Genomic DNA, 24,808 nt, shown 5'->3' on the forward strand with positions numbered 1-24,808 from the left:
CCAAGTTTAAAAATTCCCAGCCTGTAGCCCTTTAGAAAACCTGGTTTTGTTCTGTATGTTTATTGCTTTTTCTCCTCTTTATTCTGACTGTTTTTTTTTTAACCGCCAGTGACTGGAAATCTGTAGCCAACAGCTGCTGTTGGCTGTATCTTGTCTTCGATAGAAGCTGACTACACTCATGGAGCTGGGAAGCAGTTGCCCTAAAGTTGCCAATAATGCAAGAACCTGGAGGAGTCTGAGAGATCTCCATGGTGCTCAGTGTTGTAATGCCAAAGCTTCCCGTTTTGCTGACTGTTAGAGCCATGCTTTCCTATTTTCCCTGTCTTAAGAAGCTCTTAAATACTAGCAATACCAGTTGATCTGACACAGTAAGAAAGCCACTATATTTCCTGGATTTCAGCCAGTACTAGGCTGAAAGAATGGTGTCAAAAAGTATGCAAGTAGGACACACAATAATACAATGATAGAAATTCTGCTCTCGCAGTAATAAATTTATCATCGATAACATACTGTGGAAGATCTGCAAGACAAGGAGGGACAGGCTTCCCACAGAAATGGTTTAGTAATAGAAGGATCTTTCCAAACATTATGAGCAGCCACACTGCCTCTAAAAATTATTCTGGTGTGTTGTTAATCCTGCTTGTGAGTCTGGCAGTATATTCTGAATAATGAATGTACCTGAGACTTTGTCCTCAGCAAAATTTGTGTGTCTTAGTGCAGCTAGTAGAAGAGTAAGGAGCTATTGCTACTGCTCCTGAATCTTCTTTTCAATGAGGCTGTATTTAGAACAGTAAAATTTGACAAATAAATTAGGAATGTGGTGCACTTTCTGACTTGATTAAATTTAAATAGTTAATGATGGTTTACACTCAAGACCCGTGGCATTGTGGCATGCCTCAGCTAGACTGTGCAAAAGTGCCTGTGCATGCTTGGAACTGGTAAATCTAAGCACAGCTATTTTTTTGAACATTTCTTAAGTATTGCTGGTAGAGTACTCTTCCAGAAATGCTTCTAGCCATGCTATGTGTGGGCTCAATATCTAAGCATCCCTAAAATATCTGTTGGGCCATCCGTTGCTAAATTGTCTTGGATACTTGTTGTATTGTTTTGTTTTTTTTTTTAATCTTGTGTATAATGCTACCGTTTCCTCATCCGCTAGTGGGATCACCTTTCAAATGCATGACTGTTTTTCATAGTACAGGAAGAATATGCGAGGCTGTTCCTACTTTCTTTATGTTAGGTTGTAATACCTTTTTGCTTTAAGAGCAAGTAAAGACAGGCTACATCATGTATTTTGGGATGCACTTGTTACAGTGATTTACCTAAAATGAACTGGATGAACAGATTTCCAACACTGAAAGTCAAATCTGGGAGCTTTGCAGAAGTCTGCACAGGAGCAAGAAGTGGGATGAACACTGAAGGAGATCCGTGATTCTATGTTTATGAATACTTTTCCCCACTGGAGAGCAGGGTACCTGAGGCTGTGTGACAGCGCTTACATGTTGATGAGGTCAGGATGCCTTTGGAGTATCAAGGAGATCACAGAGATTATGATGAGTTCACACAGGTAACAAATAACTTCGCAAGGAAATGCCAATGGGAAGATTGCCAGAAAGGTCAGCAGTCAAGACTGAGTCTCATGGACCTGACACACACAAAACTGTAATGGGTTTACTTCCCTTAAAAAAAGTTTTGTACCAAAAAAAAAAAAAGGATCTTCATTCAGAGCAAGCTCATTTTGATAAAACTTTTGATAAAAAAGTAGTAGTACACCACTAGAAAACCAGCTGAATATTTAGGTATTTCATTGCATATGTACATAAGCTGTTGCTTCTAAGATGACATCTACAGAGTTAATTAAAAGCTGATGAATTCATTGTCTTGTGTTTTTTAACTCTTGAGGATACTAGGTTTTGTCTGTGGCACAAGTACTAGAGGTTCCACCCATTAATCCTGCTGATAAAAATGTCAGTGCTGTAAGTCCTGAATATCCGTCTTCTTCCAGTAAGGAAATTACTGAGAGTTGTGTGCAGAGGTTTTTCTGAAAATACCACATGCCCTGATTTGTCATAGTTGAAGGTGAATTGCAATGTGCAGTACCAAATTGCTGTTTGCAAGCACACATGGCAATGTGTTTAGAGCTATTACCTTCAGAGTAGTAGATGTTTTAACTAGCTGGGCCGGAGAAAATGTTAGACTTATTCAGTGATTGGCTTTGTATGGTGAGTCTTGAGTGAGGATCCTGTATTTGACAGTGGCTATTACCTGTTCAGAGGTAATATTTGAGTTTGGGGTTTTTTCTTCTAATTTTCTGTCATGGAATTTGGTATGTGCATATCATTCTCATTTAGAAGATTATAGAGTGTACATAGGAGTACAGAAAGCTTGTATGTAACATATCTTACACAACATTTATGCTTCCATAGAAAGGCAAATGTGAGCAGACACCTTCATATGAAGGACACAAAAAACCAGCTGTTAGCCAGCTAGCTCTAGGAAGTCTTACTACAAGATTTGTGAGCATGAAATTATAATTTCTTAGCAAAAGAATTTCAATACACAGTGTATTTAAGAACGTCCAAAGCTTTTGTTTGTGTTGTAGCTGGGAGGGGGGGGGTGGTGTCACATTCATTTGGCTGAGCAGGAGGGGCTACATGTTGTAATCCTGACACACGTCCTCTAGAGTAATACAGGTCTCATCATGCCAGATGACCTTTCAAGTATTTCCTGTGTTCTTGTTGGAAAAGGTCAGTAAGCAAAAGGAACAACAACACACTGCAAACTACATCATGTTGAGCTTTTATCAGGACTTTGGGATTTGCTGGTTTTTAAGAAGTTACTAGAAATTTCCAAAAGTTTGTATTGTGAGGTATCTGTATATCATTTTTTTAATCTGTATCTTCTAACATTATACATTTGATCACTGGGGAGAGTATACCGCATCTGTGTTACAGCAAAGTCAATTCCAGCCTGCTCTGTGGTGTTCTTCATCAGAGAATCCTAGAATAGTTCGGGTTGGAAGGGACCTTAAAGATCATCTAGATCCACCCCGGCTGCCATGGGCAGGGACACCTTCCACTGGACCAGGTTGCTCAAAGCCCCATGCAGCCTGCCCTTGAACACTTCCAGGGGTGGGGCATCCACAGCTTCTCTGGGCAACCTGTTCCAGTGTCTCACCACCCTCATAGTGAAGAACTTCTTCCTAATATATAATCTAAATCTACCCTCTTTCAATTTAAAACCATTACCCCTTGTCCTATCGTTACAGGCCCTTGTAAAAGTACCTCTCCAGCTTTCTTGTAGGCCCTCTTTAGGTACTGGGAGGCTGCTAGAAGGTCTCCCCAGAGCTTTCTCTTCTCCAGGCCAAACAACCCCAACTCCCTCAGCCTGTCCTCATAGGAGGGGTGCTTCATCCCTCTGATTGTCTCTGTGGCCTTGCTCTGGCCTCGCTCCAACAAGTCCATGTCCTTTTTATGCTGGGGGCTCCAGACCTGAACACAGTACTCCGGTTGGGACCTCATGAGAGCAGAACAGAGGGGGAGAATCACCTCCCCTGACCTCCTGGTCACATTGCTTTTGGTGCAGCCTGGGATTCGGTTGGCTTTCTGGACTGCAAGCACACATTGCCAGGTCATGTTGGGCTTTTCATCCACCAGCACCGCCAAGTCCTTCTCCTCAGGGCTGCTCACAAGCCATTCTCTGGCCAGCTTGTATTGATACTGGTGGTTGCCCTGACCCAGGTGCAGAACCTTACACTTGGCATCATTGAACTTCATGAGGTTCACTTGGGCCCGCCTCTCAAGCCTGTCAAGGTGCCTCTGGATGGCATCCCTTCCCTCCAGCATGCTGACCGCACCACACAGCTTGGTATTGTCAGCAAACCTGCTGAGGGTGCACTTGATCCCACTGTCCATGTCATTGACAAAGATGTTGAACAGCATCGGACTCAGTACAGACCCCTGAGGAACACCACTCATGGCCAGTCTTCACTTGGACATTGAGCCATTGAGCACAACTCTTTGAGTGCAAACATCCAGCCAATTCCTTATCACCACCAGCTGAAGTTAGAGACTTGGAACATAATCTAGGTGACGAGACCTCTGGATGCCATCTAGAGCCACATACCAACTCAAAACACAACCAACTAGACTGGGTTTTGCAGGGCCATGTCAGTTGTGTTCTGGGGATATCCCAGGATGGACATTCAGGTTCATTGGGTTCTTAGCCTTATGTTTGTCCACCTCTACGTAACATTTTTTTTTTTTAATTTAATGAGGATTTTCTATGTTGCCCCTTCAGGTTGTAGCTTCTCATACTATCACTGTGCACCTCCAAGTCTGTCTGTCTTCTATACTCTTCTGTTAGGCAGTAGAAGACAGTTAAGATCAGAGGCAGATGACCCTTCATAAGGGTGAACAGAGTCTTTCAGTCTTTTCTTCTATAACATGTGTGGCAGAGTTTTTGTCCCTTACCTGTGTCACAGCTCTGGATTCACTCTAAAAGGTGCAGCGATAAACTGTGTTTCCAGCTGTGTGGGCTGGCAATAAGCACTTGATCCAAGCAACAGCTAACATCTTGGAAGTTACCTAGCTTGGCAACTATAAGAAAAAGAGTGTATGGTAAGTGCTAAGTTCTGATGTTTGCTGCGATACCATAAACAAGTATCACAGACTTGTTCATCAGCTGTGCTGTCCTTATCATTGATGAATTGCCTACTCTACAATCAGACTGCATGATCTCTCTAGACATTAAAGAAGTATGGTTACTATAGTAGATAAACCAGTGTTGCAATCTTAGGTGACTGTTTTGTTTTTTAAGTTATGTTAATGAGGCATTACACACCAAAAGTAATGAAAATAAACTTACAAGAAAGAGAAGTTAGGTCACAGTATAATGTGACAGCCAAGTTACAAGTTGTAAAAGTCTTAAAATTGTGCTAATGCGCATTTTGAAAAGGACAGTACTTACTAGCTATACCAAGGAATGGATTCTGATTTACTGTGTGACTTAAAGTTGATTTAAGCATCTGGAATGAAAAAAAAAGAAATCCCTTTAATGTCTGAGCTAAACCCATTTCTTGAAAGACCTATTGTCTTTCAGAATCCTTTGACCTCGTCTGGCAAATTTTCCTGTTTATTTAGAAAACATAGGCCAAGGTTTTGTCATGTGATGACTGTTATCATCATAATATAATGGAATATTGTGTAAAACACATCAAAAAGCATACACTTCAAAAAATTCAAGAAGGTGCTGAATTTGCTAAAACCAAAGGAACTGTTTGAAATAACAGTATGCAATGCAGTTTGAGGTATTCATTTACAAAATAGGTGAATTTGAACTTAAGATCAGGCTGTAAGATTTGAAGAGGTCAGTTTTTCTGCCATTTCAGATTCTTTTATTTTCACTTTACTTTTGTCTCTTTCTAAATATAAATGGAACTGCTAGTTCCTTTGCTCAGGAGTCCAGAAAGCAATTAGATTTTCTCATTCTTTTTTTGCCACTTGAGTCAGTCAGCAAGCACCATGTGATTTTTGCCCAAGGGCTCAATCGGTGTACACTTGCTAATCAACTTATTAGATGCTAATTACAGCAGCTTACGTAATTTTAAAACTTACCTCTTTTCAATTCTTTGCCTTAATTTCCTAACTCTCCTTTCGCTAGAGAATTCAGGTAGCATTCTGGATTTTTTAAAAACTTGATGAAAGCTGAGTGTGCTGAAGTGTGCTACTTCTGTTGTTGAAGAGCTGGTGTGAAACTCCTGCTTCTGTTCTGATGAAGTGATAGTTTGTAAGATCCCTAATCAAGACTCTTCAACCAATCTGCTAGAAACTGCCCATGTAAAGGAGGGACTGAGAAATATGTGTTGGTAATGGTAGCAGCTTTGGTGGTTCGCAGTAGATGAAGGTCATAGTGCTGGTCAGAACATCATGTGGGCTTAGATACCACGTGTTGCTGGTTTAAAATAAACCTGTCACTGAAATATGGTGGTTTGGAGGGGTTGGGTAGCGTTTTAATTCATCTTGCATATTGTCGTAGTTGTGCTTCTGTGCATTTCTTCTGTATGGCAGACCTTTTGACATCAGGCATTTGAAATGTGAAGGTGTAGTTCAGGGGTCCTCAAACTACGGCTGGCAGGCCACATACGGCCCCCCACGGTCCTCAGTCCGGCCCCCGGTATTTACAGACCCCCCAGCTGGGGGTTGGGGGGGGAAACCAAGCAGCCGCAGATGGCTGCCTGCCACTGCATATCCGCGCCGGCCCCCTGGTTAAAAAGTTTGAGGACCCCTGGTCTAGTTCTTCATCCTTGCTTCTTCAGAGAGTATGTGGTCTCCTGCACTTCACCGTAGTCAGTGTCACTTTATGGTTCAGAAATTAAATTAAGTGTTAAAACTTTAAACATGTGCACCTGCCTGATTGGAATTTTAACATTACTGTGAATGATGTCTGTTTAATTTCATAAACTCTTGTATAGTACTTGCAGATTGTATAAATGTTCAAACTGGCAGTGTGTAAGTTTATAGCTTTAAAGCTGAAAAAAAACTTGGGAGGACTGCAATATTCAAGGACACGTTTAGGAAGAGTGCAGTCTTTTCTTCTTGAAAAATATCGCATTGGCTATAGGATGATCCTACACATCCAGCCATTGGTTTCACAGTACTAAGTTGCTGCATAACGATCCAGTTGCTAGAGATGGGAGTGAATTAGCATTTCAGCTTTATACATGTACATGCCTCTTGTTGTTTTTTACATGAATCCCTAGGTTCCTAATTAGGGAGGAAAGCATGGAGAAATGCATCACAAGCACAAAATGCACAAAACCAAATGCCAGGGACACCCTTGCCCCTGCAGCCCCTTTATGTAGGGTTTGCTGAAAGATGCTCTTTAAGACCTTTTTTGGTAATTTTGATGGGCCAATGCTGGTAACCAAGACACGTCACTCAGACCACGACTTGTCTTGAGAGACAGACGGCCATTCTGTGCACATCAGACTATTTTGGGAGCGGAACAGCATGTACGTGGGAGGGCAGAGAGCCACCTCTACAGGGTGATCTGATACTTCCAGTTCTGAGGAACACATTCTTCCTGTGTGTTGGTGTGTGCAGGATCAGCTGTGTGCAGCACTGCACAGGGACTCATTTGCTGCTGGTGCTCTTTTCAGAGCAGATATAAAAAGTAGGAAGGATTGAAGAGGGAAAATAAAATGAAGGGTGTTTTCCCTCTTCCATTTTCTCCTGTAACCATCAAAATCCCCAGTCTTGTGGTGGCTATCTCGTCTTTGATTAAATCCTTTCTGTAGATTTCTATCTTGGTTTAATTTTTCGCCGGCACTGCTTTTGAAGTTTCAGCTGACTTCTTGAATACAAAGCTAGCAAACAGCTTGATTTCAACAGAGACTTCTATCACTGAGAAGTTTAATAGGTCACTGTGTCCTCAGGGAAAATTTATGAAACCTCTGTCTTGATTGGTGGCGAAGATCCTGGAGAGAAAAATTAGCAGATTAAAAGAGCTTGCTTTTTGCATTGGGTTAGCTTGAAATTGATGCTAGAATGAATGGTAACAGAAGTTCTCCAAAAAAGGGTTGCTGTTTGAGGGTTATTTGTGAAATAAGATCAGATAAAATAGCTGTGAGCCTCCATATAGATATGATAGTTCCTATTACAAAAAAAAAGTTAGCAAATCACATACCTATCACTGTCTTGGTAGTGCATGTATACAGCGTGTATGACAGTGCATACATACAGGATGTATGAGCAGACTAGCTCCTAATCATAAAAAATACATGCGCCAGGCAGGTCCAGGAGAGAACCAAGACCATATTCCCTTATCATAAGAGCAGTCTCAGTGGCTCCACTAGGGAGAGTTTGGGATTTGTTGTTTTAGTATGGAAAGAGGTGTTAACTCTGCATTTTTTAGTGTGGCAAGGAGTAGATGATGTGGCTAAAAGTTATATACTTCATTATGTTCAGGTTTTCTTCCTGTTATTTAATAGTTAAGCTTGCAAAAGACAGTGAAGTGCTTCTTACTTATTGATGGCATTTTAATGACTGACATAGCAGTGACTGTGCAGTCTGAAAAACTGACCCTCATGTTGTAGAGACAGGTTTAAAAGCTGTGTAACTTTCTAATCTTTATGAACACTGTCATCTTTCTGCTTTGAAAAGAGCAAAATTTTTGGAGGTAATAAATGTAAGTGGTCATTCTCTGACTACAAGAACTCATTCTGCAAAGCAGTTCTATAGCATCCAGATGGATAATTCACTTTTCTGTTCAACAGGGAGAGCTTCCCAGTAGGGTTAGTAGATTTGTTAAGTCTTGAACTGGGCTTCAGAGGAGAATTAAATGTTCTTTAGTTATCTTCTTGCCAAGAGAGATAAGCCTGTTTTATGACAGTAATCATTTAAGATTAGCTAGATTACTGAGCCCACAAGCCAGCAGTAAGTGTTGTGGACTTGATGAAGGCAAGGCTGGCAGGTGAATGGGGCCCACTGGAGCCTGAAATGCTGGTGCAATAACCCACTTAAATGTGGAATATTATTAATACCTTGATTTACACGATCTGTAATCCTTTTAAAGAATCCTTTTTTAAAAAAAAAAGAAAAAGAAAAAAAAAGAGGAAAAATTAGAGAAGAGACTGATACAAGACTGGAAAATGAACCCTAGGAAGTTGATGCATTTACTCTGCATCAGATGAGGTGCCAAAGCATGGTGTTTTAGTTTTCCCTGATTATATATCAAGGCAGTTTTGAAGTTAAAATGCAAAAGATGTTTCTCATCATTTTATTCAGGAAGGGAAACTATAAAGCGTGGAGATTATGTCTCAATAAATGTCACTTCCTAGATTTTCTGCATTTGAGTCTTTGTGTCAAGCTTATAAATTTTGTATTGAAACAACGGAGAAGCCAAAATAATATGTCACAAAAAATAACAGAGAGTGTCTTGGGGAATAAGGAAAAATTTGAATCAAAGTTCCTCTTATACAGACAGTTAAAATGAAAGACAAAAAGAATCGTGTCAAAAAAAGGAAGGTGTATCACATGCCATTTTATATATGGATCACTTAATATTGATTTGTATCTGGTTGGAAATATGTTGCACAAGATTAGGCTAAATAGATCAGACCAGCATGCTATTTCCTTTCTAATTTAGTTTGCTGTGCCCTACATTTTTTTTGAACACAGATAAATATGAAGTGATGGGAAAATGCCTTGAAATGCAATATACAATAGATTCATATATATTGTTATGTAACACACAAAGATATTATTACTGCATATAAAATAAGACAAAATGTATATGGAACACGGTCATGAAAAGTGCCACTTGTAACTTGGTAAATGTTACAAAGTCAGCAGTAGGAAAGTGTTATCCTTGCCTTGTGGTAATATTAATAAATAATAATCACATGTTCTTCTCAATAGAAAAGGAACTGTATCTGTGTTAGATTTAGAGAACAATGATCAAAACAGAGATTAGCCACCTGTTGACTTGAATACCAGAATGTTATTCTCAACGTGAGGTGCGAAGTTCCAGTCTGCCCGTGCCACCAGTTTGTTTCCAGTGTAGATGAGCTCTGTTCCCTGTAGGAGGCTCACACTGAGGGCTGCAGGTGTTCTGTTGCCTGGTTTCTTACAGTTCACGTGACTGAGATCCTAAGATATAAAAAGCCAGGACAACAGGACACGTATAGCTGAGTAAAGAGCATTGTCGTGTGGGGAAAAGAGTTGGCAGGTTTTTTTGTGTGTAGAGTGGAGATAAATTAAATGGTAGGTGGTAGGAGAAAAGTGCCATATGTGGGAATTTTAATAAAGAAGCATTGTTTTCAGAAAATCTACATGTTCACAATATGGCAGTAACTTACTGTGCCCTCTGAATTTCTTCAGTTTCCACCATGTATTGCTTTATGCTTTGAAAGCACGTTCCTCATCTGCACCCACAGTGCTACTTCCATTTGAGGGCTGACCAGGGCTGAGGTGGAGCCTTCTGCAGGTTAAATCCATGCAGGCTTTTGTGTTGTAGGGCCCTTTGAATTGCTGTGTGTCACTTATATTTCACTCAGGCTTGGTTTTAGGATAATGTGTTCAGCAAATATCTGAAAAAAATATGGTTTAGATTTAGCAGAATGTGGTTTTCTGCTGGGTAAACAGCAGTTTTCTTTGCTTTTGATCTACAGCATACGTAGGTTGGTACTTGACTTTGGGATACCTTTGTATGGTTCTCTGGCTTCACTTGTGACTTCTGCTTTTAGCAGCTTCCAGAAAAGCAATTACCAGCTTGCTAGGATCTAAGTAACATCACCCAAATATATTTGAGACCTTGATGTTACTCTGCCTTTTTGTTTTTGGTAGGGTTTTTTTTGGTTTTTGTTTGTGTGGTTTTTTGTTGTTTTGGTTTTGGTTTTTTTTTTTTTTGAAAGGGCCTGTCACAAAGGACAGAGAGGGATGCATAACTGTGCAAAGGAGAAAAATTTCCACAACTTTTATTTTTTTTATATATGTGGACAGATATGTAGGCAGAGAAATTGTCTAATTCAGAACTGTTGCCATCACTCTGAAGTGGCTTGAGCTAGAGAAGCGCAGCCCAGCCTCTGCACAAAATTTGGAGAGTCAAAGAAGATCACTTCTTCCCTGCAAGCCAAAAATAGAGGAGAATAAAGAGGAAATTCTACGTGCCTCTGGACCCATCTTAAGTAGTTGTTTGTTTAAAGAAACAAGTTACAGTTTTGAATTTCTTGCAGTAAGTAGTAGTTTGAACTGTGAAAACAGTGTTTCAGTAAAATGCTTGTGGCTTTGCTGAAGGGCAGGTTGAATACATGGTATAATTAGTTTAATAGTTTTAAACAAGTTTTAGAATGTTTATCAAAAGATTCAAGAAACTTGAAGGTTTAAAATAATTTCTGTGTGATGCAGCTCTTGGTGGCGTTCTGAATTCTGATCTTGTACTTCAAAAGAGATGCTACTCTGTGTGGGTGCAAAGCATCACTTGCAGATTAAGAATAAAAGAGACATCAGATCTTTAATTCATTACTATGGTAACTGAAATGTGATCCAGTTTCATTGTGTATGTTCAAAGCAAAGCTGCTGAGATGGGTCCTCAGGCTGCTTCCATTCCTGCCAAACATTTAACACACCAAGCTGTATCTTTTCAACTTCCATTTAAAAATTATTTATTCTTTTTGTGGCATAAAGATTACCTGGTATGTACATTGCAGTCCAAATTCTGCAGATTTTTGTCAAGGGGACAAACTGAGTAAAGCTATTAAATGATGACATTTCATGTTCTACTTCCAGGATCCCTTTACAGGTCTTTTCTTCTCATCTCACCTTTGTTGTACTTTGTGCCACCTCTTGCTCCCTGAGTAAAGGGGGAAGTGGCACGGTACAAGGAAGGGGGTTGGGGTGGCAAAAGTTGAATACTACAATTCAGATTTAAAACTTTTTTTGCCCATTGATATCAAATGTTTCAGTTACTTGACCCAAACTAACAGGAAAGATAGCAGACAAGTTAGCTTAATTATAACATGAGCTTTCTTCTGCTTCCCCTCTGCTAAGAAAACACCCACACGAAACACAGATACAGGACATAGGGTCTCATTGCAGTTAGGCTGCCAGAGTTGGGACATGTACGTGTCCATCAGAAACATCTTTAAAACAAACTTTTAGATGGTATAAATATTCAGGTGTGTGTACGTTGAAGTCCTTTGCACTAGCATCATAGACATGCAGTTGTTTCATAGATGACCACCTTTATAGTCAGATCTCATTACTACAATGGTTAGTGCTGTATATATGTTCTAAGGCTAATTCTTTAAGGTATGTTATCAAGTGGAGTTTGGGGCATGGGTGAAAACTAGCGGGAATTCATTTTCAATGGGCACTGTCGGGTCAGGCACATGACTTGCACTACAAACGGGCATGGAAAGGTACACGTGATGCCCAGAGGGAAATGGGCATAATTGTACAATTCATTTCTTCCTATGGAAGAGATGAATTTGCTGCTTCTCAGCTTCTTTCAAATCAAATATACTAAATTTACTGAAGAATCGATCTGTGTTAATTCTTATTGTTTACAGAACAATGGTATTGTATGTCTTGCTACAGGTACCAGACCTCAGAAAATACAACCTCACAATAAATTCCTGGCAAAGCTAATGTTTATGGCGTCATCTGTAAAAGCTTTGTAACCTTTCCAGGCATGCTCCCCTACTCCTGTCTCTTGTATTACATTCCCTGAAAAGAGGTCACTTTCTACAGTGCTCCCTTCACCCAAATTGACTAGTAATTTTTGTTCTGGCTGAGGCTACGTCTATGGAAATGGCACATCCTAGTAAGAGCAGCTGTGTAGTAAAGCAAAACAGTTGATATTGGGGAAGCATAATGTGCATTAGATGTCTTTCATGGTCTGCTTTAGACTGGCTTACCTGGTCTGTTGGCCTCCATGTCCATTAGCAGTGGGAGTGCACCAGCTAGTCTACCCAATTCATCCAAAAGAAGTCTAATTTGTACACTCCAAGATTACCCTGAAATTAAAATTGAAGCATGGTAAAGGGGGACTGGCAAAGTTGCTTCAAAAGCATACTCACGATGCAAGCTGAGTGCTTTTGCAGCAAAATATGTTTTATGTGCTTTTAGAGTGAACTGCTTTGTGGTCTTAATACAGGAGAGCATTTAAATGCTGTTCCATTGCTTCAGGGAGATCACATTAGTGGGCTCATGCCAGGGCTTCTGATTAGAAAGTTGCTTAAGATAAGAAACAGGGTTTGATGGTGTTTCACTTCAACTAGTGGTTACTGAGTGACTAGTAATTAGCAGAAAACCATTTTCAGTTGTTCACAAGAACCAGCATGGTAATTCTGTTACTGGCATGCCAGCGATCTTAGCAACAAGTAAAGGAGGAAAGTAAGTTGAGTTGGCCAAAGAAAGAGTTTGGTTGTTTGCAAAACAAATAAACAAAAAATTTCAAAAGCTTTGAAATTGTCTCCATTTTCTCTGCATCAAAACCCTGCATTTCCAAACTCTACTAAACCCAAGAAATCACAGATGTCTTGTTTAGACATACAAATTAATCTGACTCTGGTTTTTATTTTTTTAAATGGGGGAGAGTGGCAGTTTCCACTCTCCAGACCTGGAACAATTTAAAATGTTTTAATTGGAGCAGTGTGTTTCATACAGCTCTCCACTGCTTCTTTCTGTGTCAGTCACAGCATATCACAATGCTATATAGCATAAACACAACAACATGCATGTAAAATACTCTTCACAGCTAGTGGGGATACTCCTTGTCCTGAATATGTCAGATGAGTAGTTACTACAATGGAAACATAAACCTGGTCTGGGGTCTCTCCCCAGAAGTTAGTCACATATGCTTTACTAGCTGATTTAATGCAAGTCTTAAGAAATCGTAAGCTGTATGTATAAGCTTGACTTCCATATCGAAATATTAATGCATTGGTGGGACATGGTAATAGATTCTGTTGTGGCTCTTTATGGCTCTGTGAACTCTAGTAATGTTTTCTGTAATTGAGACATCTCTGTTAATTTCCATAAATATTTTATCTGAAAGCTCTCAAACTACATTAAGATGTGTTTGTAGCTATGATGATTTTATGTGGTTGATCTTGTCAAATTTGTTGGGAGTAGAGAATTCACTAATAGTTTTGGCATAAATTGGGTCATTTTGTTTTGCTGTTTCTCTGGGAGTGTTTTATGTATTTCCTCTCACCCCAGCTACTTATGTGCAGTAAGGTACTGAAATCTACTAAAATCTGGTTTTAGTAATAGGGAAAAGGTACAGGAAAGGATTACATGTATTTTGTACTTGCTGGCTAAACCCCATGTTGTATTCTTACAGTCGTGTGCTCTGATTCATAAAAGATTTAATCTGTAGCTGTGTTTCAGTAGCAGCTAGCCCACTTGTGAGGCACGTACCTTCATGTCTTGAGTCTGGGTGGTTTTACGATCTCATTACAGATTAGGAATGGAGGTCCCTTTAAAAATGAGACCGAGTGGACTTTAAGATGATGGGAAGGTTTTAATTGAGCTCAAGTAGTTTCTTAGGTACTACACTGTATTTTGTACGATGAAACTTAGATTGAGATATTCACACTGTGCTTAATGGCTATTTCTGGGTTTGTTGGGGGGTTTTGGGGGGGTTGGTGTTTTGTGTTGGGTTTTTTGTTTTTTTGATATATTTTTTTTCAAATACAGGATACAGGCATACAGTGACTGAACACTGCATTGTTTGCTCTGTGTAAGCTCCCAGGTTCTGGCCTAAGAAATGACGATGGGTTTTCTTGTTTTATTCCTTTAGATGCAATGCTTAGCTGGAGGCAGGCAGTCAAAGCAGCTTCAATTAGAAGAAGTCCTTACTGCCTCCAATTTTTCGTTTGCATGTTCTTACATTAATAAAAAATGAAGCTGTGAGTGAAGAAAGGGAGGCAGAGGTTAAGGAATTCTTCCCTTCTGTCTCATGGCACAGGAACCAAGAGTCCCTAATCTGGCATCCTGCCTTACTATCACACTGCACCCCTTCAGCTCACACTCTGCAGCTATGCAGGCTGGAATTTATCTGAGTATACGGGGTTCAGTAAAGATATGTCTGTGACTAACCCCAATCAAAACTCAAGGCACTGTTCTGAACATCACCGTGAAGTGTATTGCCATGACATAAGTTCCCACGCATGCAAATCAGAAATTCTGTAAGTTAGTGGTTTCATAGACTATACTAAAGCTCTTCAATCCTTAATTCTTGAAGGACTAAACCGCAAACGTGATCTGTCACTCATGATTTAGATACAAATATAGGCAGAAGCTACTGTATGAAACATTGCAAATACTGCTTAATAAACCATGGACTGTAGTAAGGTTATTTAGAATGTAGTAAGGTTATTTAGAAATGTTTTGTTGGCCTAAATGTTAGGATTAGTGTCAGTGCTGGTCTAGTGATCTGCTATAGATCCTGCAAGTAAAACCAAAGGACAGTATTACCAATATCTTAGTTAACCTGGGAATTTGGACTCTGCTTTTTGACTCTATAAAAATATCTTACAGTGTATGAAATATTCTATGGACAGTTAACTTTTACATTTATGACACATAAGTTTTTATCTTTTCAATAACTCTGTTAGATGATTTCTTTACCTTCCTTTCAGAAAAGACGACGGCGAATTGACCGAAGCATGATTGGGGAGCCAACAAACTTTGTTCACACAGCTCATGTAGGATCAGGAGACCTATTCAGTGGAATGAATTCGGTAAGCATGAGTGGATGAAGAATATTTTGTCTTAGAAAGACTACAGGAACACTGTACATATATATTGGGGCTGAAGCAATGAGTCTTTCAACTGGAAGAATGAATCTCCTTAAAACTGAAGAACAACCTGTTAGCGTCTTCATTCTAAATCCTAAACACTTACATGCAAATTATGGAATATAATTTTTTAAATTCCTATATTTATTGACAATACATAGTAGATTCTGTATAAATTGTACAGGCTACGTGTAGAATACTTTTCAAAAAAAATCATTCTAATGGCACGTATGAACAAAAGCAGAGGTGTATTTGAAAATATACTGGAGTATTTTAGAGAAAACTTTTAAAAGTGTCTTGTAACTGACTAGATTTCTAACCTTAAATGCTTTAAACTATTTTAGGTATAGTTCATGTAAAACTTTAATTTACTTTGTTTTTATGTGCACACAAATATTCTTGGGTATTCTTATTGAGGCCTTTCTACACAGTGTAGTCCTATTTGCAGTATGAATTATTTCTACAGCAAGCAACAGTGAGGCAAGGTTTTGTGGCTTCCTGTAGCTGATAGGAGCAATAAATATTTTTGTCTCTCTCAAAGTGAAAAACAGGCTAAGATGGATACTGAAAATCAGCTTATGAGAATAGATTTCTTTTGTACAGCTTCATATTTATGTGAAATGTCAGTCTGTGTTTAAGGTCAGTAATATGCAATCTAGAAAAGGGTTGTATGTAGATAATGATGAAAAATACTTCTTGACCTTTAATAAGCCTTTTAAGAGGAAAAAAATGTTTTGAGATTAAAACAATGAAAAATAATTCTTGACACAGGAGAAGAACTGTTTCTGTCAGAGGTATCAGAATAGAGAGCAGAGCTGTAAAGGAAAGAGACAGTTTTAATGAGGTCATTTGTAGTTTCAACTACTTTATAGTTTATTGAGATCGTACAAAAACTTTTGTAATTCAGTACATATTGGGGAAGGGCAAAGCTAGAAAAATGACATGACAATCTACTACATTTTCCCAGAAACAGTGCAATGGATTGGAAGTGATTTGTACTAAAACATCTGTAAGCAAGTTAAATTGACAAACACAGCTTCAGCTTCACAAAATGCAGTTAAAGCTAATTACTTATTTAATGCAATATATTCATTAAAATTTAAAGCCATTATATATTGAAATAATAAATGACTTTTTGCTTTAAATTAAATATTTGTTGTCCCTCCTGTGAGAATCTTTCTCATTCTCACAGCTGAGCTGCCTCATATGAGGTTTGTGGTGATTGCCTGAAGCTTTGTTCTTTAACCTGAAACCTTCCCCCTGCTTGCCCTCATCTTTCCCTTGCATAATATCCTGTTCATCTTCAGATAGTAGGTAATTATTATTGTCTTTGTACATAGACTTTTTCATTTTGAATGCTCATAACTGGTGCTCTCTCTGTCTTACACACACATTTTTTCATTTGGATCATGTGCTCTGTCAGTGGTCAGTGATTTTTCTGACCCCAGATAGAAAAGATCTGTATGCAAAAAATAATGCTTTTTTCCCCGCTCTCTCTTCAGAAGCACAAATCTCTACATTTTCACACTGCTTAGTTTCCTGCTTCTTCTGTGGTTTTACTGTGGTAATATTACGTCCAGTCTCCTTGTTCATTCTTCTTGGTGTAAGTTTCAAGATTATGTTGTTAACCTCCGCATGTTTTTCTGCTGCTTAGTTTCCTTTACAGTATGGGCATTACACTCCTTCGTGAACCTCCTTGTGCCATCTCTCTTCTAAATACCTTAGGAGGGCTTCCTACAATTTCATTATCTTTTCCCATATAAATTTGGTTCTTTGTCCACTATCTGCCCTGTGCTTTTTTCATTAGCATTGTTCTTCATTATGATTCCAAGTACAGTAGTTTTCCGACTACTGAAATATTTTGCTTTTCTGGTTGCCTTCTCTGTAGAGCACCTTGCTTCTTTGTTACAGGTACATTTAAACAATAGGAGCCCTCTATGCACTGCTTCTTTCTCATTCCTGTCACTTTCTTTCTTATTTTACATTGAGATTCTATGGTGAAATCTCTCACTTTCTTCTGCTGCTTCATATTACTCAGTTCAGTCTTTGATTTCATGTATTCTGTCCTTTTTTTAGTTTTCCCTTGTTTTCTTTCTCAAGGACCATTGGTGCTATTTCCTAATTCTAAAAGGGAGGGAAAGAAAAGGGAGGAAGGAAATTAATGAGAAAGATAAACAGCACAGCAGATTGTATGATCTTTAATTGGTGTAATCCTCTTCCCCTTCCAAAGTCTTTACATCCTTATCCTATCTAAATTAGACATGAGAGAACCTTACTGTTATGTATTATCAAAGGAAGGTAATGGCATCTTTGGGGAAAGAAAAAAAAAATAATTGCATTTCATGGTGCTTGTTCTTGTAGCTCAGACTGCCTCAAAAGGAGGATGCTTCAGAAAGAATACCACCTTATAAGCATACAATTCTTAGACCTCCTTTTTGCTGTGTTTTTAACATTATATGTTTCCTATATGTTTTCGTATACAAAACAGCCACTGAACTGTTAATGCAGTCAAGTTTAATTTGCTGCATTCTCTTTGCTTTAGGTTTAACAGCCTCTGCATTTTAGGCTGATAGTTCCTTACCAACTAACACAAACATCGCATGTGACTCAAGTACCAGAGAAATTGTTCTAACCTTTAGAGGAAGTACACATAAAACATTTACACTTTAGCTTTGCAGTTTGCATTGATTTGCTGTTCTCCAAAATTCTGAAGTCATGTAGGCAAGTTGCCAGGCTGAAAATGACATGGCCTGGAGATCTTTTTCTAGCTCTTTTTTGCTAAAGGTAGGGTTCATTCAGCTGGAATTAATACTATCCTCAAGTAGTTCTTGTGAATACATTTACATGTAGATTAATTATTTTCTGAGGGAAAAAAAAAAGATTAAGTTCAAACTCCTTTTGTTCAAATGAGCAACAGAGGATGCTTGGTGAAGGTGACAACCAGATTGGTGACATGTAAAGAATCTTAAACACCACCCTGTGAATGTGGTTGCACTTATCCACACTTTCTTACAGAGTTTGTAGTTTCTGATGTCAGACCCACTAGAGTGTGGGCTCTGAACACTTTTTCCTGAAGAAAAATGTGCATATAACGTTGTTTTGCTGCAACTGTATGACTTATTTGAGCAAAACACCAAGACAGAAAATGCTTAAATACATAAAAATCAGATCTTTTGCACGGTGCTGCAATATGCCATACTGTTGAAGGCAAAAATCCTAAAACAGGCTTTCTTTTTTCACATTGGTTTGAGAAACTGTGTAAGAATTACTTGTGCTCATTCATTTTATGTGTGTGCATGTGTTTTGCTTTGCTGTGGAGAAGAATATACTTCTTTTGTCTTTGTAGACAGGGAAATAATCATGCAAGCTCCTTGGAAATATTTCTTCAGTGCTGTTTTAATACAGCTTTCTAGTGATGTTTTGAGGTCTCTCTGAAGGAGCATACATTTAATAATTGCAAGTGGTGCCCTGCAGGCATAAGCTTTGCTGCAAGTTCAATTTCAGAAGCTGCAGCCTTGAATACGTTCTATTGTGGTCACTATATACCTTTAAAGTTGGAGCTTTCTTCCCACAGGCCCATGGAGATGATTATTTTCACTCGGGCAACACAAGCAAGAAAGAACTGACTGTGGATTCCCTTCCTTTTTGTTCATAAAGGCAGTGAAATGCATAGAGGAATGCATATGTCTTGCGGGGTGGTGGTTTATGTATTTGTTTGCATCAGGCTAAAAATACCTTCAAATAAGCCATTTCCAGGGAAGTTGATAGATTGAGTATGATTTAAACAATAAGTGCCCGGTGTTTAAAGGAATAGTAGCAATTAAGGAAAGCAGCATATGCTGTTAAGTGAATAGATAAACAGAAACCTTCCACAAACCAAAACCTCCTTGTTGGTTGTAAAAGCCCTTTTTTAGTTATCTGAAGCTGGCCGTACAGTGCAGATACTATGCAGATATTTTTTAAGTTATCGATTATATTTTAACATAATAGTGTCAACTTCTCTCCCTTATCGTAGTTGGCAAAAAATATTTTCCATATAACAGGATAAACTGTGGCCTGCCAGATGCAGTGGAGTTGGATACCAGTAAGAGGTTCGATGAAAATTAATTTTTTGAGTAATCAGACAGGTCAGTGAAAGCCTGAATCAGCCAGTTTTCTTTGCGAGAGGGGAAAAACTTCTGCCTCAACACCAGTTCTTCCAGCTCTCCTGCTAAGCTGCCTGGAGGAGTGAAAATTGCAGCCAGCCTGCACTACACATCCTCATGCAAAAGTAAAGGAGTGGTAAAGGAGCACTTACAAACCAAACCTAAACAAGAAATAAAACTGGAAGCAAGAAGACACCATAGCTCACTAACTGCCTTTCTTGTTTACTCTGCTCCTCTTTCCCTTCTGTCTCCAGGTCAGCTCAATTCAGAACCAAATGCAGTCCAAGGGAGGCTATGGAGGTGGCATGTCTGCAAATGTTCAGATGCAGCTTGTAGATACAAAGGCGGGATAACCTTGGGGAAAACTTTCCCGTAAGTATTGTGCTCTGCTTTTTACGCGCTGTGAGAGTAGGAGGAAGAACAGTCATACTACTTCATGATTAGCTCCCTATAAATAGCCATATCTTTATGATGCCAAATTTTAAAAGGTATTTCTGAGTAAAAAATTCAGTATCGTCTAAGCATATTGGTGTTTTTTACACAACAAACAAGAGATTGTCCTGACTGCATCAGTCTGTCCATAAGCCTGTTTTGCCGACAATATCATCTTAAATATAAATGTTTGCAAGTAAAATCAGTTGTATAACAAACTTTAGAAGAATTTTATGATATGGTTAGGGTACCATTTTTTCAACAGTTCTGTCCATTTGGGCATAATATATATGGTGTTAAAACAATGACTAGCAATGTTACAGTAGGAAAATGATCACTCAAAATGTTCAAAACTCAGTTTAATGTGTGTTTTCTGTCTTCCAGGTTTATGTGAGTTCCTTTGTCTTCTTTCCTGTGTCCCCTCTTTTGCCTTGGTGACTGCTTTCTGTGCTCATGACAAGAGAAGTGATGGCTTATTGTTCACCCTTTGTGATTACTCCAGTGCAAAGTTGCTGTTCTGCTCTGATGATGCCATTTATCAGATTGGTCCAACCGTGCCTTTCAGTGGCATGCACACATTGGCCTCTATCAGTATCATGGACATAGAGCTGTTTAGGATTGGGTTTAGCTTTTTTTTTTGTTTTAACGCAAATTAAAGCACCAACCTTAGCATCCCTCATCCCTCACAAATACTAATGCACAGCATTCTGTTGCTTCTTAGTCTTTAAATCTTTTCTCCACTCAAGTTGATTTAGAAATGAGTGAGTTTCCATTCCATTAGTGTTTTCAATCGTCTTTTGTTTATATGCGTTTTTGAAAGGTCTGGGACCTGCAAGCACAAATGATTATTTCATACAAAATCAGCAGAGTAGATGACCGCATGCTTTGTGAGGTTGCTTTGTATGGTGGCCCACTTGGTGCTAGAAAAAAAATAAAAAATAGCTTACTGCAAGACTGCTGAAATATTTTGCTGTAGCACCAAGTCATGCCTGTTTCTGAAGGACTTGTAACTTAGCTGCTTCAGAGTTATGTCTTTATTTTAGTTTTTATCCAACTGGTCTTGAAATAATAAAGAGAAAGCTTGCATTCATGAGGCATTTGTTGTAAATGTTCAGTATATTTATTTTGGAAGAGCTGATCTTGAGACTGTAAACCAATGTAGACCGTATCTAAGTGTTGTGGAAGCGCTTTAGTCTATTTAAAAAAGAAAATATCATGTTTCGCTGCTTCTTTTTCTTTCTACAGTTTTTCTTAATTTTAGGCTGTATGGTCATTTCCAGTAGCAGCATGTCAGACTGCCTGCAATATTAGCTGAAAAGTTTAGTAGACCTCTCCAAGTAGTTTGCAGTTTCTGTGTACTAAATATTTAGGGGCCATGGAAGTTGCTAAGAGCAACATACTAATCTGGCAGAACAGATGCCAATGAAAACAACATACAGGGTGACTTTTTACTAAGTCAGTAAAATGCCTTTTGCTCAGGTTCCAAAGCATGTTTCTTTCACACATTGTGAAATTGTATTTTAATATTGCTGTTTTCAGATTATCTCTGTAAATGGTCCCTTTTTTCCTTCTTGTTAGTGGTTTGAGAGAAGTCAATGATTTGAGTCCTGGTTGAGTTAAATTTTTACGTGGAAAAAAAACCCACCCAAATAAATAAGGCATAACTGAGCCTAGTCGGATCCATTTTTATACACATGTGTTCATAAATATAGATTGCTGTCAAATGATTCTTTATTATTTTTCCATCCTTTCCCTGATTTCAAATTGCAACAGCTGTCAGGTTGATTTAAACATGTATGAACCTACCTGTGCTCTCAGTTTGCAAACACCACACAAAATGCAGGGCCATGGAGGTAGTTTGCCTTCCCTAAATTGTATTCCAGTGGTGTAGGTGTCAGTTATCTGGTTGAATAGCTCAGATTAGGTTGGAAAGCCTTCACTGATGAAAGTATTCATTCATGACAACAGAAGATCAAGATGTTCAATTGTCTGGGTGCATAAACACATGGCAGTGCAGTGATACTTTTCTTTTTAGAGGTCAGCATTTCCAATACCACTTTATCAATGAGTCTTAGGTATACTATGATTACAAAATTATTTGAACTTTGTCATTGGTAATAGCAGCCTAAATTTACTTGCCAAACCTATCTTGCACTTGTCAAAATGTTTTCAGCTCAATATCCAGGAAATAAAGAATTGACATATTTTTATAACAGACATAATTCTTTTGTACATTGTGTTCATTCTCAAAGTCAGTTCAGTGTTGGCTTGTAGATATTAAAGGAGAGTATTGACTTTGGTTCAATAAATGTTTTCTTTCAGTTGGTGGCCTACCTTTTTTTTCTTTTACATAAATTACATTTGCATTAGAAAAACACTTGCAGCCTACAGACAAATCTGTGGTGAAAATTATCCGAGTAACCTATTAGTGTCAATAAGTAATTTGCTGGCTTGATTTTTTTTCATGCCACTTGACCCTTGCCGAGTGGATTAAACCATAATTTTATGGGCAGATTTTTTGCATTGATGTAGTGTATTCTGCAAGGGTCTTCAAGGGAAGACTTCTTAAAAAATACATTGGAAACCTTCACATACAGGATTTCTTTCTTTTTGACTGCAGCTGGGGTATGTGTGTTACTTTCTTGATTGTGAGGCAGATTACTGTGGTGATCAGTAGAAGACTTAATCATACAACTAGTCATTGTGATATGCACATCTGCTTTGAATATACCTGCAAAGCATAGTATTGTCTACTTTGTATTTCACTGAATTAAGTTTTATATTTGACATTCTCAAAGTTAATTCCTTAAGTACTAATTTGCTACTTTAAACTTCATGCTAAATTGTTTTGAAGACTGATAATGAATTCTTCAGCTCATGGCATGTTCTTGAAATTGCCAGTTGAGGAAAAAAGAGTTCTAAAGGGAAAGAAAGATCAAGATAAAGCCATGACATATTGATCAACTAGAGGGTTCCTTTCTTTAATTGTTGAGGTTCTAGAAGCTTAGTACTGTCTACAAAGGTGTGTCTTCAAGAGCTGACATTTTAATATAACCATCTATAAAAATAAAGGTTTTTGACCTCTTAAAGAAGGAGCCAGCTTGTTTACGCTTAGTCTTTATTCTGTTTAGCTGCCTAAAGCAGATGTATGAGTCAGTTCATCCCTTTTGTACTTTTTTTAATTTTTGAGTGAGAAGGTGCTGCATTAGCAACCAAGTCTCTGAATTTAGTCTTGGTCCCAGGCAGCACTGTACTCTGCCATGATATGATACACCAAAAAACCCACCCAACCTTCAAATCCAGAAAATGAAGTTGTTTGGAAATTTTGCCCTGTCTACCTGACACATTCTTGCAGAGTACAGTGCATGTACCATCACAACACATTCTGATTCCAGTATTCCTTGTCCTTTGTTTGGGGGCGGGAGGGGGGATGCAGAGGGAAGAGTTAATTAACTACAGTATTGATTTTCAAAGTCTGTTCCTGTTTTGTGTGTTTGTATGGAAATAGGGCCCCTTCCTGGAGAACAGAAAGTGGGGTCTGAGCTTTGTAAAGATTCTGTATCTCTTCAGCACTTCATTGTATTTCCTGATCTCCACCTTCTATGAAGATCTCTATGCATGCCACTTGAAAGATTTCACTAATTGATTATACTGTCTCTGTATATGCCGTAAAAAAATTAAAAAGTACTACATCCCCTTCTGAAACTAGCAGTAAGCAGTATAGTGGTTATGAAAGAAAATTTATTAAGTTTTTATATTTGTGAAAACAGTTTAATAGAAGACCTCTGAGTAGTACTGTTGTCCCAAAATCAGGGTTTTTCACCCAGTGTGCAAAAGCTGATCAACACATAAGAGTCGAGGTATTTGTTTATTTCATCTCTGTACAGAGATGGTGCTAGGTGGTAAATCCACAAAGCTAGCACACCTTTTTCTGGGTTTAGGAGGTTTACAATGTCATTAGCTATAGCTCTTTACATAATATCATATACAAAACTGCTTCAGAGGTGGCAGGGGGTGGAGAGGGGTACCCTTCTACAGTTTCTGCTTCGGGGGAGTTACTTTTACTATTACATCATAATGAGGATTTGTTACTTTCAGGTAGTTCGTCTTGGCAATTAGTGGGTCTGCAAATTTTTTCTTACCCTAGTTCCACAACATTGACTCTTCGTGGTCACTATGTTAGCCTTATGAGGGTCAGTATGTCTGTTCCATTAGCCCTGTTAGTTCCTTGGATTATTTCACATTCCTCCTTTGGCTGTTTGTCATCAGTACACAATCCCACAGATCAAAAGCTTTTGGTGAGGATTTCACACTGATTGTGATCCTGGATTTTGCAGTTTGGGAATATTGCACTTATTTGACTTTCAACAGTAAAATTCCCATTCCTTATTCCCTCTTCCTTTTTCCTATGATCACAGAGAATCACAGAAGACTATGCATAATTATGCATATTATTATTACATTATACACTGTTTACTCTTTAACATTTTCTTATTCCTTGAAAACAGTTGTTAACATGATCGAATGATAAAATCTGGACTAAACTGCAGATTTAGTGGTATAATACAATTCCATAAGCACAAACCGTTATGTTAGGACACAAAACACTTTCAGGGTAAAAGACGTTACACATTCAGTATTTGGGATGAGAGTTTGAGGCTTCTTTCATATTAAGTCTATAAAAACATGTAGCCACAGGCTACAACTTCCCTATTGAAGTATTCTACTAACAGTAAGAAGATGTAAAAATTATAATCAGCACAGCACTACCTTATTTCTGAAGAAGTTCACCCACCTGAGACTGGTGGCAAATGCAATGTGTGCCACTGGGAAGCTAAGAGATGCTGAGTGAGGGAATTGCCAAGCAGTGAGCAAGAGTCTGCAGAATGAGACGTAACAAAAATTTAACCATTTCCTGCTGGCT

At 38.5% G+C, this 24,808-nt stretch overlaps 1 protein-coding gene across 1 annotated transcript in view; it reads left to right on the forward strand.

The window, feature by feature from the left end:
• The window catches only part of CDC42SE2 (CDC42 small effector 2), an 84,476-nt gene extending 62,271 nt beyond the window's left edge, over window positions 1–22,205 (forward strand). The window contains exons 5-7 of the mRNA XM_056324269.1: window positions 15,149–15,250; window positions 19,707–19,824; window positions 20,269–22,205. Of these exons, the coding sequence (XP_056180244.1) occupies window positions 15,149–15,250; window positions 19,707–19,805 (201 nt within the window). The 3' untranslated portion in view covers window positions 19,806–19,824; window positions 20,269–22,205. The remainder of the gene's footprint in view (window positions 1–15,148; window positions 15,251–19,706; window positions 19,825–20,268) is intronic.
• Window positions 22,206–24,808: the final 2,603 nt, after the last annotated feature.

Source organism: Falco biarmicus, chromosome Z, assembly GCF_023638135.1.
Source record: "Falco biarmicus isolate bFalBia1 chromosome Z, bFalBia1.pri, whole genome shotgun sequence".
Classification (NCBI taxonomy): Eukaryota; Metazoa; Chordata; class Aves; order Falconiformes; family Falconidae; genus Falco; species Falco biarmicus.